Genomic DNA, 13,625 nt, shown 5'->3' on the forward strand with positions numbered 1-13,625 from the left:
AGACATCCCCGAAAAATAAGACATAGTAGAGGTTTTGCTGAAGTGCGAAATATAAGGCATCCCCCGAAAGTAAGACATAGCAAAGTTTTTGTTTGGAAGCATGCCTGACAAACAGAACACAGAAAAATAAGACATCCCCTGAAAATAAGACATAGCGCATCTTTGGGAGCAAAAATTAATATAAGACACTGTCTTATATTCGTGGAAACACGGTAAGTTTTCTGTAGACCAGCCATTCTCAACCAGGGTTCCGTGGTATCCTGGGGTGCCGTGAGCGTGTCCCAGGGGTACTGCGGCAACACTACTACCGCCCCTTATTTTTGTGGTGTCTCCCACCAGTGCCAGCAAGGACATGGAGCTGGCCCATGGGGCAGGGCCTGCCACAAGGTCGGCAGCCACCCCCCCAGTGCTTCCCTTCACCCTGGGAGGGGAAGGTGGGGTGTGTGGCAAGCAGGGGCAATGGGAGGGGAAGGTGGAGGGCGGCGGCAGGGGTACCATGAGATATGAAGAAAAGGTTGGGAAACACTGCTGTAGACTGTGTGGTCCAATTGCTAGTTAGGTTTGCAGATCACTGAGACATCTAGAAATGGTAGTTCCCCCTCATTTCCTTTTTCCATAGTAAATTGGATGTTTTTGTGGATATTGTTAATATGGTCCAAAAACTTGTTTAGTTCTTCTTCTCCGTGGCTCCAAATTGTGAACATGTCATGCACAAAACGAAACCATATGGTGGGCTTTTTGGTGCTGTTTCCAGGGCTTGTTTTTAAAAGTTTTCCATGTAAAAATTTGCTATTACAGGGCTACCCAAGGCTACCCCATCTCTCCGTTCATAGAATTCATTATCTCACTGGAAGTAGCTTGTAGTGAGGCAATGTTGAAACAGGGCTGTGATGTCCTTAGGGGAATTCTGGTTAATGAGTGCGATGGTGTCTGCTATGGGGACCTTGGTGAAAAGGGAGACCACATCAAAACTGATCAGTTTGTCATTGGGGTTTAATTTTAGATTGCTGATTTTTTCAAAGTGTTGTTTTTTCTGGTGATGTTGTTGATAGGGTCCTGTTTCAGTTTTTTGTATGTTGATCCAAAAGTTGTCTGATTTTTCTTTATTGTTCTGTTTTCATGATTACCATCAGATCCTCTGAAGATGCCAGCCACAGATGCAGGTGAAACGTCAGGAGAAAATGCTACTGGAACATGGCCATACAACCTGGAAAACCCTCTTGTATACTTTGTACAACGTGATATTTCTCAATTCAAGAGCCAATTTAGCACCCTGCTATAGTGATGATCACATTTCATCATGACATCATGACATTTTAACAGCCTAAATGTAGTTTTGAATAGTCCTGATTTTACTGACATTTTGGCAAACGTCTCCAATTTGGGATAATTCCTATTGCAATGTACCTTTTAAACTTACACAATTGCATTTGTGGAGGGGGAACATTGGAAGACAGTCATCATGATAGGATTTTCTGTAAACACAACAGATTTCTTTACCAGGTTCAAAAAGACTGTGGAGGCTGGTCAGTCGTATAGAAAATAGAATTTCTGTTGGCAAATGAAATAAAGAGGTATCTAGAAATGTATCAGCCTTTGCCTTGGGTGCCGTGAAGCATCAGCACAATTACTTTGCTTGTCATCTAGTGAGTTGTAATTTGGATTTCAGCATTATTACTGAATTATTACTTAAAAGTTACTGCCTTATAGTAGATTATCTGAAGTTCTTATTTATGATTACTGGACTGTTTTATTGCTTAAGGCTGTTACTTTAGTCTGTTGACTCTTTGTTGTGGCCAAAGCTTGAAAACAAATACACTGTTGTTATTACTGCTTCTAATGCTGCTACTTCCTGATATTAACTTTCTAGAGGGTAAACTCACAACTAAGAAATATGGAAGACAAAACCTCAAAGATGCACAAACTGTTTCCTCATAAGGAAGAGAAGATAGAAGGACCCGATAAATAGGTAAATTATTTACAAATCCAATATTTTGGAAAGTATAACACAATAAAAATACTATGACTACCTCACACAAAAAGGCTGCTGGGATAAATGGCCTTGTACTGAACAAATTTCCACTGTATGAAATAACAAATGGCTGAATTATCTGAACAAAAAAACCCCCTCTGTGAATCTTCCTTTAAACTGGTTATTCCTTTGCAATACATAAATCTTCTTAGGCAGGGCACTCTGCCATCTGTTTGCTGTTGGTTATTTTTGTAGCTCTGGGGGCCAGATGAAAAGGGGCAAAAAATTACTGCTTCTAAATAGCAAGTCAGAATTTATAGCACAGTTTCAATGCTCAAAAGTAATTTTATTTCAGCCAGGCAGACAAAACATATAACTACATAACCCAAACACAGTATTACCTGGGACAGCGTTGGTGGGGAAAGGGAGCTATTATCTAATAGTCTGTTCAATAGATTTTTCCGTTTTCATATGGACTAAAAGTGTACTGCTGAGGCAAACAAATGGCTTACTGACTAACACTAGGAAAGGTAATTTTATTTTATATTTATAAAAACCCTCTCTCTGATTACCATTTTTTAACCTCATCATTTCTGAAAACATACAACAAAACCATTAAAAATAAGACAAGTAGGAATGCTTCTCTTAAAGTAGATTCACAGCGGCCGCCATTGCTGAGCGGGGAAGGGGCAGCCAAACGTTCTCTGCTCTCCCTCCCCATTTTGGATCTCGCGGGACTAGCAGCAGCCCGCAAGATCACTGCCTTTCTTTAGGCAGGTGCGTCAGTGACGCGCAGGGTCATGCTGATTTCAGGGCGACCCCTGATGTCAGCTAGGGAACGGATGCTGTCCTAGCCTTTATATGGCTGGGCAAAGTGTCCTCCTGGCCAGTCTTCAGCACCGGACTTTTGCCCACCTTCCCCTCCCTCTTTTGTTTGGTATAATGTGTTGTGTTGATTCTGTCATAGCCGACGGCAAGTTGCGCATGGGGGACTGATCTTTTGGTGTGGGTGAGCTGGTGAGCCACCCACTTTGATGGGACCTCCATAAGAGGTTTGGGGCGGAGCAAGCCAATGGGTTGGGTGCCCAGACGTGGGCTACTATGGCTTGCGCCTCTAGCAGCAGGGGACTCTCCAGGCAGTGGTGACCGCCTGACTGGTCTTTCCCTTCGTTGCTCCTGTTTTGTTCTGGTTTTCTTCAGCAGGGGGCTTGAGGAAATGGTGGGTGTTGGGGGAGAGCCCTTAGGCTGCCCAATACACAGATCAGACCCCCATGCTTTTGTTTGCCTTAAATCAATATGTTAATAAAAGGCTATGGTCATGTTGTTTTAATCCATTAAAAATGTGTTATGTTATTTTTAACAGTAAAATTAATGTGACCCTAAGTTCCTTCACTTGATCAGCAAATTATTGTCTAGAGAGTAAAAAAGCAGGTAAACAATAATGTTTTCCGCCAGCAGAAAATGAACTACACAAAGCCAAAGTTAGGTTAGGCAACCAATATTTTAACAGGTTGAAGAGAGCAGGAGAAACATCATTATGTCTGTGCTTTTGTGCAGGTGCAAGAGAGTGTAATCGTCTAAAATTGTTCTATGACATTAATGACAGCAGCTCTGTTATCTTTTATAGCTGTAGTTTGTTTTGCTATTGGTGTTTAGAAATTTGTCCCATTAGAGACTCTGTAGTTGAAGCAATATCTTTAAAACAAAGAGGTACAAATTATGGAAATGTTCTTTAGTAAATGTGGACTTCTTTAATCTTTGGTGAATGTGTCCAAATGCACAACATTTTGGGTCTCAGGTTATTCTGATTGTTTTAGAAATACTTGGTTTAGGTTGCTATAGATTTTTATGCTGGCTTCAGATAAAACTGACCTCATTCTAGAAAGGAAAAAGGCACTGCTTCTATATTGCCTAGTTCAGGCATCTTCCATCAGTCACTTAATTGCCACAAGACTCTGCTATGTATCATCATATACATCTGTGCTCTAGATGACTATTCCAACCCACTATGAAATGCCACATCAGAACATTACAAGATCTATCCAATCTTGTAATTTCCACATGAAGTCTCCAATGAATACATAGCTGCATTGCACGAGCTAAGTACAACTTGTGAATTTGCTAATGTTACAAATGACATGATCAGGGAACAGTCAGGCATGAAGACAGTTATGAAATGCATTAAAGACTTTGTATGACAAAGGAATTGACTTTGTCAAAAACCATACACATTGTTTGAAGAATGAAAATGCTCTCCACTGTGCTAAATCACTGACCAGAAATCCCTGAGCCATTAAATGTTCAACCTGTACAGAACAGAACTGTAAACAACACATCCTCAAGGAAAATGCCAGCTCATCTCCTTTGCAACTACAGCATACCTATTGCTGCTATTAGTGTGGTAAGCAGAGACACAAAGCAGGTTTCACAGGTTGTCCTGGAAGGGGAGAAGTATACGAGAAGTGCAATAAAAAGGATAATTTCCTAGAATCTGTTAATATTCATTTAACAGTGTCTCTGTTGCCACAGAGGAGAATAAGAACACCAATCCTTATGACTTAAATTCCCAGTGTTATCTAAGCATACAGTGTTATCTAAGCATCCGGGCATACTGCCTGGTGTGAGTCAATGATTCTGATTCCCAGCATCCAATAATTCCTCATCAACTGCAAATGGTACTATTTACTGTTGTCTGCCACTGCATTCTTGTGATCTATGTCCGGGGGTGGGGGGGTGGGTATGGTACGTCTCCCATTGCTACCAGATACAAAGACTGTAAGTCTCATCTCCAGTCCAAAATAGTGTTTCTATCCCAGGATGGATTCATTAAATGGGGCTGAGAGTTCTGAAGAACTGTGATTGGCCCAAGGTCACCCAGCAGGTCACCCAGCACAAATGTTTAGGAGTGGGGAACAAATCCAATTCATCAGATAAGAGTCTGCTGTTCATGTGGAGGAGTGGGGACTCAAACCCAGTTCTCCACATTAGAGTCCACCTGCTTTTAACCACTACACCACACTGGTACTCTAGAAGTAGAATAGGGCTGCAAGGAGGGCAGAAGAATAAAACCTTGTTCTAAATCCTGCCATCATTTGTCTCCTTACTCGCACCAAGATAAAACAAGCTGCAATTAGCTTTTTAAAGGCAATAGTATTTCACTGACACATGTGGTCCTTCAGTAAGTGATATGGAAAAGAAGTTGCCATTTCAGGCTTGGATTTTAAGCCTCTCTTCTGCTTGTGATGCACCTTTTTCCATAGGAGGCACAGTTCTCCAAGAGTGACAAGATTCTGCTTATAACACTGGTATCTTTCTATGAGTTAAAAAGGACAGAGCACCAGAAAAAAGAAGTGCAGTGTGTAGTGCAGGACTGGCTTTGCTACTGATAGGGCTGTTAACCTCCAGGTGGCAGTGGTAGATTTTCTCCTATTACAATGGATCTCCAGGCAACAGAGATAAATTCCCCCGGGGAAAATGGCGACTTTGGAGGGTGAACTTTATGGCATTATATCCCACTGAAATCTCTCCCCTCACCAAAGCCTGCCTTTCTCTGGCTGCACCCCCAAATTTCCCAACCTGGAACTTGCAGCCCTAACAACTGATGGAGATAGGCTCCAATGAAACAAGGTTTAGGATTCAAGCCCTAAGTACAGTTCATTTTTTGAGAAGGGTGTGGCTGCAGAGAACAGGTCATGGTGTGATCGTTCCACTCGGTTATAGGACCACAAGGCAGAATAGGTAAACTGTTCCATCACAAAGCCCCACCTGTATTGGCCACTAATGAAAATGAGTTTACTCTACTTCTGAAGTCTAGAACAGGCAGAACATAGATCAAGTACCTGTTTTCTGCACTGAGGATAATGTATGAATTGGCAGCCAGTCACAAAATTACTGCTAGGTCCCAAGCATTCTTAAGTCAAACTTCATGATTATTAGGGCCCAACTCCCACCTAAATGCTCAGATAACTTGGACAAGTACGTAAACAACCTACTATATTTACAGTTTCATTTAATGGATATAAACAGGAACACAACATCTTTTTGCACTAAATAATGTCCTTTTGCAGCCTGTCCAATAAAAAGTGTTAAATTAATGAAAGGCCAGCATATATCAAACCAGCAATAATAATTCAGAACAATAATACTATTGTGTTTTAGTATGCTCTCAACAATCATATATTTTTCAGTTATGGACACAGTTTACTCCAGATTAATTTCCCCTGAAGAATTCTCTTAACAGCCAATTTGGTTATTATAGGAATGTCTTGATCTTGATCTCACATAAAGATGACAGGCACCAACAGTTTCAGTAGAAATTTGAACCTTTGTTGTCCTCCAACACAAACTATATTGCTATACAGTCTTCAAAACTACAGAAGAAAAATACTATCCAGCTACTGTGCAACAGAATACATTATAACTAGGGTTGCAGGCCCAAGGTTGGGGTCAGGGTATCCCCTGATGCCAGCTGGTGTTTCCTGTCACCAGTCAGTGAAGTAGTAGGACAGATATATATACATTTTTAAAAGTGACTGTGGTTTTCCCAGGAATTACATTAATTCCCTCTAGGAATTGCACAATTCTTAGAGAGGTGTGACATCACTCCTGGGTTTTCCTGCAAGTGATGTCATGTTGTTACATCAGGGCCACCCTCCCATATTCCTGCCCCCTGGTATCCTGGTGGTTGTCAGGCTGGGCCTGGAAACCATAATTACAACATTTTAATAAATGAAAATATATGGAGATGAGCATGAGAGAAGAAATTTGTGGCTAGTGAATTCAAATTTCAGTATTTACGTGATGGAAGTGAACAATCCTACAGAGAAACAGACACCATGACAAGGTATTCCTGCAAGGAAAGAAAGTGTAAAATTGTCCTGTGGTTAATTTTGACATTTTTGTACAATTTAGTGTACCAAATGTAATTAATGGGATATCCAGAAAAGTTACTGTTACCAGTTCTTGGTATGTTGATTGCTACTTCAAAATATGCTTGGTGATTTGGCAAGTTACATCAGCTTTTTGTAGATTTTCTTTTACCAATAACCCTCCCCCCCCCCCCCCAAGTGTATTCGGAAAGCCAAATAAGCCTGGGGCCAAATAACATTTGGCTTTTTCAATGCCCTCACCATTTCACATGGACTTGGGAGCCACCCGGGGGAGGGGGGGAGGAGATCTGTACGGAAATCTGCCCCCCACAATGCTTTCTATGCCCTTGGGGCTTTGAGAGTACCAGTAGAGGCAGTTCTCACTCCTCCCTGCACCCGCCATTTCCCAAGGCCCCTGGATATTGGCTTCACTGCAAATTTCCAGGTTAAAAGAACATGAACCTGACATTTACAGATAACTTTTATTAGTGCTCATATCTACCTCCAACCGGATAAACTGAATTATTTTTGACATGAAATAAAAATGGCTACATTGCAGCACCACCAGCCTCAAGAACACCTATACATTTTAACAAGACGGTCTCCTTTCAGACTCACGAACTTTCAAATTGGCCATATTCTGCCTATATGAAACACTACAAGAGGATCTGAAGAGATAGCAGAAAGGGTTGGTACACTTTAGTTGCAAACTCTCAAATTACACTGCACTTTTACAGCTGCCAAGGAGAAACCCTTTGTACAATTCAAGAATTCTACCTTTGACAAGGCAGCTACTTTGAAACGTTACCCACCGTTACCTGTGGAACTGTTCACCATGCTAGCTGCCATGCTGTAAGGAGGAGCTTGAGGGTTCATCAGGCTGGAGTTGTTGTTCATTGGCTGGCTGTAGGGGGAACTGGATCCCATGATGCCACTTTGATTCATGACAGGAAAGCTGCCTTGCCTGAGTGAAGAGAAAGCACACAAATACGTGTACAAGCTCTCATTATTTTTCTCACAGCAGCATAACATTAATTAGTCAGAGAATTCACACTCCAGCATTCACAGGTACCTAAAGAAGCAGCAGCCAGTCAGCGTTTGCCTGCAGTGAGGAAGAGAGCTATTTATTGGGTACTCATTAAATTAATTTAAAATTAGCTCATTTTCAGTTTGGGTCTACAAGCCAAGGTAGTATCAAAAAACCATGCAAATCTTTAAATGGAATACATGTTAATTTGACATGGATACAGCCTAATATTATGTACAGAGGCTGAGGTTCTTACAAGGCCACATGTACAAGATGATAGAAGCAGAGAAGACAGAAAGGAATGCTTGCAATTTGGTGGAGATAGGAGGAGGCAGTATGAATTATGCTTTTAGAAAAAGAAAGTTCTTTTGATTCCACTTGGTCTACCATATTACAAAAGCCAGCCACCATTTAAACGAAAAAAAAAAGTACACACACACAAATATGTGGATGTTTTTCCGTACGTAAACAATTAACTAGGTACGCTTATTAAGAGTGTCCGCTTTAAAGCACTCTGTATGGCAGCAAAAATTATGAACATGCACAGCTGTATCACAAGGCCTTTTGGAAGTTCCATAAGGTTATCTTGAAATTGCTTTAACAGAGCTAATGAATGAAATCACAGGAAAATTGCTCCTTGCCCCAAAAACTTGTTTTGTAAGACTAAAGTACAAATATTTGAAAATATTATTCATTATATTTCAAATGATTGGCAGGAAAAAGGGAAGTACACTCCAGAACCAAGAGAACCATGGTAAAGTATCCAATCAAAGAGGAGAAATGTTCACAGGATATAAAAGACATATATGTCATAATCGTCAGCGTTTTTGAACAAATATTTATCTTGACCTATATGAGTACTCCGCTCTTCTCAGATGTTTCTATATAAAAAAGGTTTTATGATCTGGTTTTAACACTTCATGGATAAACAGATGCTTGAGACAGGATATCACACTCGCTGTGCCATCTCAAACAGACTTACACTCTTCTAAGTCCACTGAAGTTAACAGGATTAAATGGGTAGAACTGTTCAAGATTGCACTGTAAATCAAGGAAAATACTCCAATTCTGGTCTCCCTCAAAGTAACTAAATTTGATACAACTCATCAATTTTTCATTTTATTTTATTGAAGGATGCACTGTACAAACTCTCTATGATAGCTGATCAATGACAGCATTTCACAATTCAACAAGATAAACATGATATAATAAAAAGGTTCAGGCTCCTGGCAAAGAAGAAACACTCTGCCATTATCAAGAATACCAAACCCTACCACACAGTATGGACAAGGCAGATGAAATGTAGTTCTCCAGCAGTGGGAAAACAAAACATTGAGAACTATTGTTCTAAATGCTCCCCCTGCCCATATTTTTTCAAAACCCTGTACCAGTCTTCACATAATATTTATTTGCAATTTAACATTCACAGATATGTGGAAAATATTGTTTTATTTATATTACTTTAATGTATGGTAAGAAAACAAGATTAGAAAACACTGGGTTTAATATTTCTTGATGCTGGTATGCATTTCTTCTAAGCAATGGTGAATGTGTGAATTTTTGAGGAATATTTTTTCAAGTCTGTTTTGCTCTTTGCTGTATAGAGGAAAAACTTTACTTCTGTAAAAGAAGCAAAGGATTTTCTTTGATATGAAGGAGGCAGATGACATACAATGTCATTCTGCTGACAAAGCTTATGATGAACCAGAGCGGGGGGAAGAGTATTTATATTTAAAATGCACAGCTGTACTATTCTCCAGAGGGAAAAGTCAAAGGGAAAAAGGAGACCATTTGACAATAACTTTGAAATGTTTTAATGAAGTCAATCTTTTCTTATGTAAATACTGTATCTCAAAAAAAATGTTCTACAATGTGGTCAAAACTGTTTTTGCAGAAAAAGCTTAGGTGCTATCTCATCCACATCTATGTACCCATTCTGCATCAACAAACACCTCATATATTAGAAATAGTCAATTGGCAAAAACAGAAATGAAGAATCTAGGCGAGAATGCTATTTATCCAAACTAATTTATGTTTTTATATCAGGGCAACAATTACATAATTGCACTTTTGAATATTCAGCACTTTGCATGGATTCAGGTGTATTTTTTAGGCTTCAAAGAAATCTGACTTTAAAGAGAACTTAAATCAGCATAGGATAAGTAAATATAAGAAATTATTATTCCAATATCAGCAAACAGAAACTACTGATCTTTGATATCTTTCGTCTCAGATATTTTCTTTCATTATGGGTTCCAGAAAAGCAGGAACTTCTGTCCACATAGACCTGAGACCTTTGGTCACGTTAACTGGGCAAAGCAAACAAATATACAGGAAGATTTTCAGTGTCTAGCCACAGAAATATTATACAGTAAAAGCAAAAAAGAAAGTAAAAAAATACACACAACAAATTCCCAACCCTCTTCCAAAACTCTAGGCAGCTTTATAAATATATGAAAGAAACTAGTTCTCAAGAAAGCCTTTGTACCTAATAATGCCAGTAGGAACCATGGCATATCCAAATCATACCATCAATATGAAAAATATAACCTAAATGACAGTGTTACAAACGGAAAGAAGGGTATACTTTATACATACCAACGTTATTGGTCCCTACATATTTAGTAGAATACACTCACACAATTCAGGAGTGATTAAAATAATAGAATGAAGAAAAATCCAGTTATTTGAAAACATACCTTGAGATTCTATAGTCACACAAGAAACTTAATTATCACAATTATGATACATTAATTTCCTAGAGAATCACAGCTATTCAGCAATCCACTGCAGAAAGACCCATGTGGGAAAACATTTTTAGACTGGGATTACCATACATTACCTCCCCGTCCAACACTATCGGCTCCGCTTCTTTTGCACGTGGCCCCTGAAGAACCCAGGGAGCTGGCCTCGATCTGAGCACCTCACCACCCTGCCTCTGCTGCCTGACTGGGATAGCCTGCTTGCCCCAGTTCTGCCTTACCCAAGCCAGGACTGTGTGTGTCAACCAGCCTCATGGACAGCGGGATTCGTACTCTGGACAGTTCCATTGTGGAATGGGAAGGGTTACCTTATACTAAAAAAACAAGACAGCACCATATAATGATGTGCATTGAAAAGGGAAAGAGGGATTCCATTTGACCACCCCAAAAGGCTATGCTGGGGATCATTGGACCTGCATGGACATCTGTGTGGGTTGCGGACTGTGATGAGGAGGACAATTGCCATAGCAACGCGTGGCTGGGCCTGCTAGTGTATATATAAATGCTTAAAATCAAAGTATTGTCAGTTATTTCAGTTAAGTTTAAAAAAGGGAGAGAAAAATATGGTTCTCCCAACATTTATTTTCAACAAAGAGTTATCTGATCTACTTTACTGGAAAGACACAGTTTAAAAACACACTTTCATACTGTCCGCTATAGCCTAAACTCAACTGAGGCTAAATTAAGATTAGCTGTTGAGGTGTTTAAAGCTTGTTCCTAAACCTGTAGTGGCATTTACAGATGAAAGCCTGACTGTTCAAGTATGAAACAAATTCAATGAGCTACATGCAGTACTCTGAAGATAATACCCAGGTTAAATGCAAGACAGTGGGAGGTTTTTTTGAGAGACAGATGCTGGATTTTTACCCAAGGTTAAGCAGTACCAATGATTAGACATAATAAAGGGGGGGGGGGGGAGAGAAAATTTCAAATTGCATGTGATGCAGAATCTGCTGAAAGGAATTAATGACTCCACAGGTTCTCAAACATCCAAAATAATTGCCAGGTGAACTACTGAATTTACAGTAGGATACATCATTTTGCCCATTTAAAAACTATATTAGCCTCTTTTCCAAGTATCTATTTAAGGTAGGGCCTGCCTGAGGTGAGGCTACTTGTGCAAACCAAACCAAAGAATTTCTGGACTTTTGCTGCTAGCTTGTGGTACTGCTAACTGAAATCAAGAAGGGGATAATGCAGCCAAGTACCTGATGACAAGGTTCTTCTCTTTTCTTGTTTATGACCTGTGGTCTCTGGCATGGAATAGAGATCTTCTCTGTATCTGACACTGTTCTGGCTGGTGACCACTGTTCTGGCTGGGACTTTCTGAAATAGTGAAGGTCTGGTTTGTTGGATATATGTTTTTCAGCAGCTACTTATGTGCTTTCAGATAACTTTTTGGCTTGTTGTTGGTGAAGATGTTTGTCCTCTGTGTTAATCTCTGCCTGATTTGTTTGAATGAGGGCTGAAGGATGCTCAGTTCCTCCCACTATGGCCTTTAGGATATTCAATGCCAGGTCTGTAACCAAAGTTTCCCCAGAAATACAGCATTGCACTTACTGGTGTAACAGTGGTTCATCCAGTGGGCTTCTGTTCAGAACTGCACAGAAGAGTCACGAAGATGAACAGAGTCACCTACTTGAAATCCTATGTGTGAGGCGCAGAAGGGTCCAGTGTATCCCCAATGCTCTTTAACCATTATATGAAACCTTAAGCTTCATAGTGGGCCAAGACATTTTGCTGTCTGTATTGTGCCCAAATCTATCCATGCGGCCTGAACAATTCCTTCATGCACTCGACCGATGGAGAGACTTGGTGTTCTACATCCATCACATGCAGCAGTTCCGCTGGGAAGACAATCTCTTTGTCTGCTTCACAGGCAAACACAAGGGATGCAGTGTGGCAATGCAGACTTTGTTGAAGGCCTATGTTGCTGCTGGCATTGAATGCCCGTTAGTGATTCACGCACGCTCTACACAGGCTCAAGCCACAACTGCTGCCTGGGCATCCAATGTGGCATTTGAGGACATCTGCTGCGCAGCCATGTGGTCATCTGCATCAAGCTTCATAAAGCACTATGGTGTAGATAAGCGATGGCGAACCTATGGCACGGGTGCCAGAGGTGGCACTCGGAGCCCTCTCTGTGGGCATGCACACACAGAGTTTGTCATGTGGGGGCGGAAAATCACCCACACACACATATCTAGGCTGGCCTGGGCCACTGAGCACGACGTGCGCGCACTGCGGTGAGCAGGGAGGACTTGGCTGGCAGGCCTGGTACCTGTGCTGCCAGATTTTGGGGGGGGGGGGGGAGCGCAGAGGAGGCAGAGATGCTAGAGAGGCACAGAGCGGTGTGTGCGGGACTTGCTGGAGGCTAGAGCAGGCTGGCCCCTGCTTGAGCGGGTGGGGCGGAGGAAGAGGGAGCCAACCATTTTTTTCTATAAACTAAAACCTCAGCATTCATGTTAAATTGCCAGGTTGGCACTTTGTGATAAATAAGTGGGGTTTGGGTTGCAATTTGGGCACTCGATCTCGAAATGGTTCACCATCACTGGTGTAGATGTTGATTTCTGAAGAGAGGCAGTGGTTTGGAGAACAGTTCTGAATACTGTTTAAATGATAGCCTCACCAAGATGATTAAGCTTGCTACTCTCCCAGTGTGGAACAACACAGAAGAACCATGAAGATGAAGAATTCTTCACTTATCTACGTGACAGTGGTTCATCAAGTGGGTTTCTGTGCAGGCCCACATGCCCTCCCTCCTAATCCACCATGGGCTGCAATTTCAAACACCACAACTCTTTGCAGCTGTCATGTAGCTGTGGCAGCAATAGGAGAAATGAGGGAACGTATTACGTCCCTTCTTTTTCACATGCTATGTTTGGGCTGGAAAGTTCCTGTCTAAATGAAGGGGGGATGACTGAGTGCTCTTAAAAGATACAGTCCCCCACAAAGTGAGACAGCACAAAAGAATCACAACGTTGAAAAGAGTCACT

General features: G+C 41.0%; 1 protein-coding gene across 1 annotated transcript in view; it reads right to left on the bottom strand.

Annotated features, from left to right (window-relative positions):
- Positions 1 to 13,625, bottom strand: part of ARID1B (AT-rich interaction domain 1B) — a 464,069-nt gene that overhangs the window by 56,622 nt on the left and 393,822 nt on the right. The window contains 1 exon segment of the mRNA XM_048488244.1: positions 7,659 to 7,804. Within this exon segment, the coding sequence (XP_048344201.1) occupies positions 7,659 to 7,804 (146 nt within the window).

Source organism: Sphaerodactylus townsendi, linkage group LG01 (genome assembly GCF_021028975.2).
Source record: "Sphaerodactylus townsendi isolate TG3544 linkage group LG01, MPM_Stown_v2.3, whole genome shotgun sequence".
In the NCBI taxonomy this organism is placed as follows: Eukaryota; Metazoa; Chordata; class Lepidosauria; order Squamata; family Sphaerodactylidae; genus Sphaerodactylus; species Sphaerodactylus townsendi.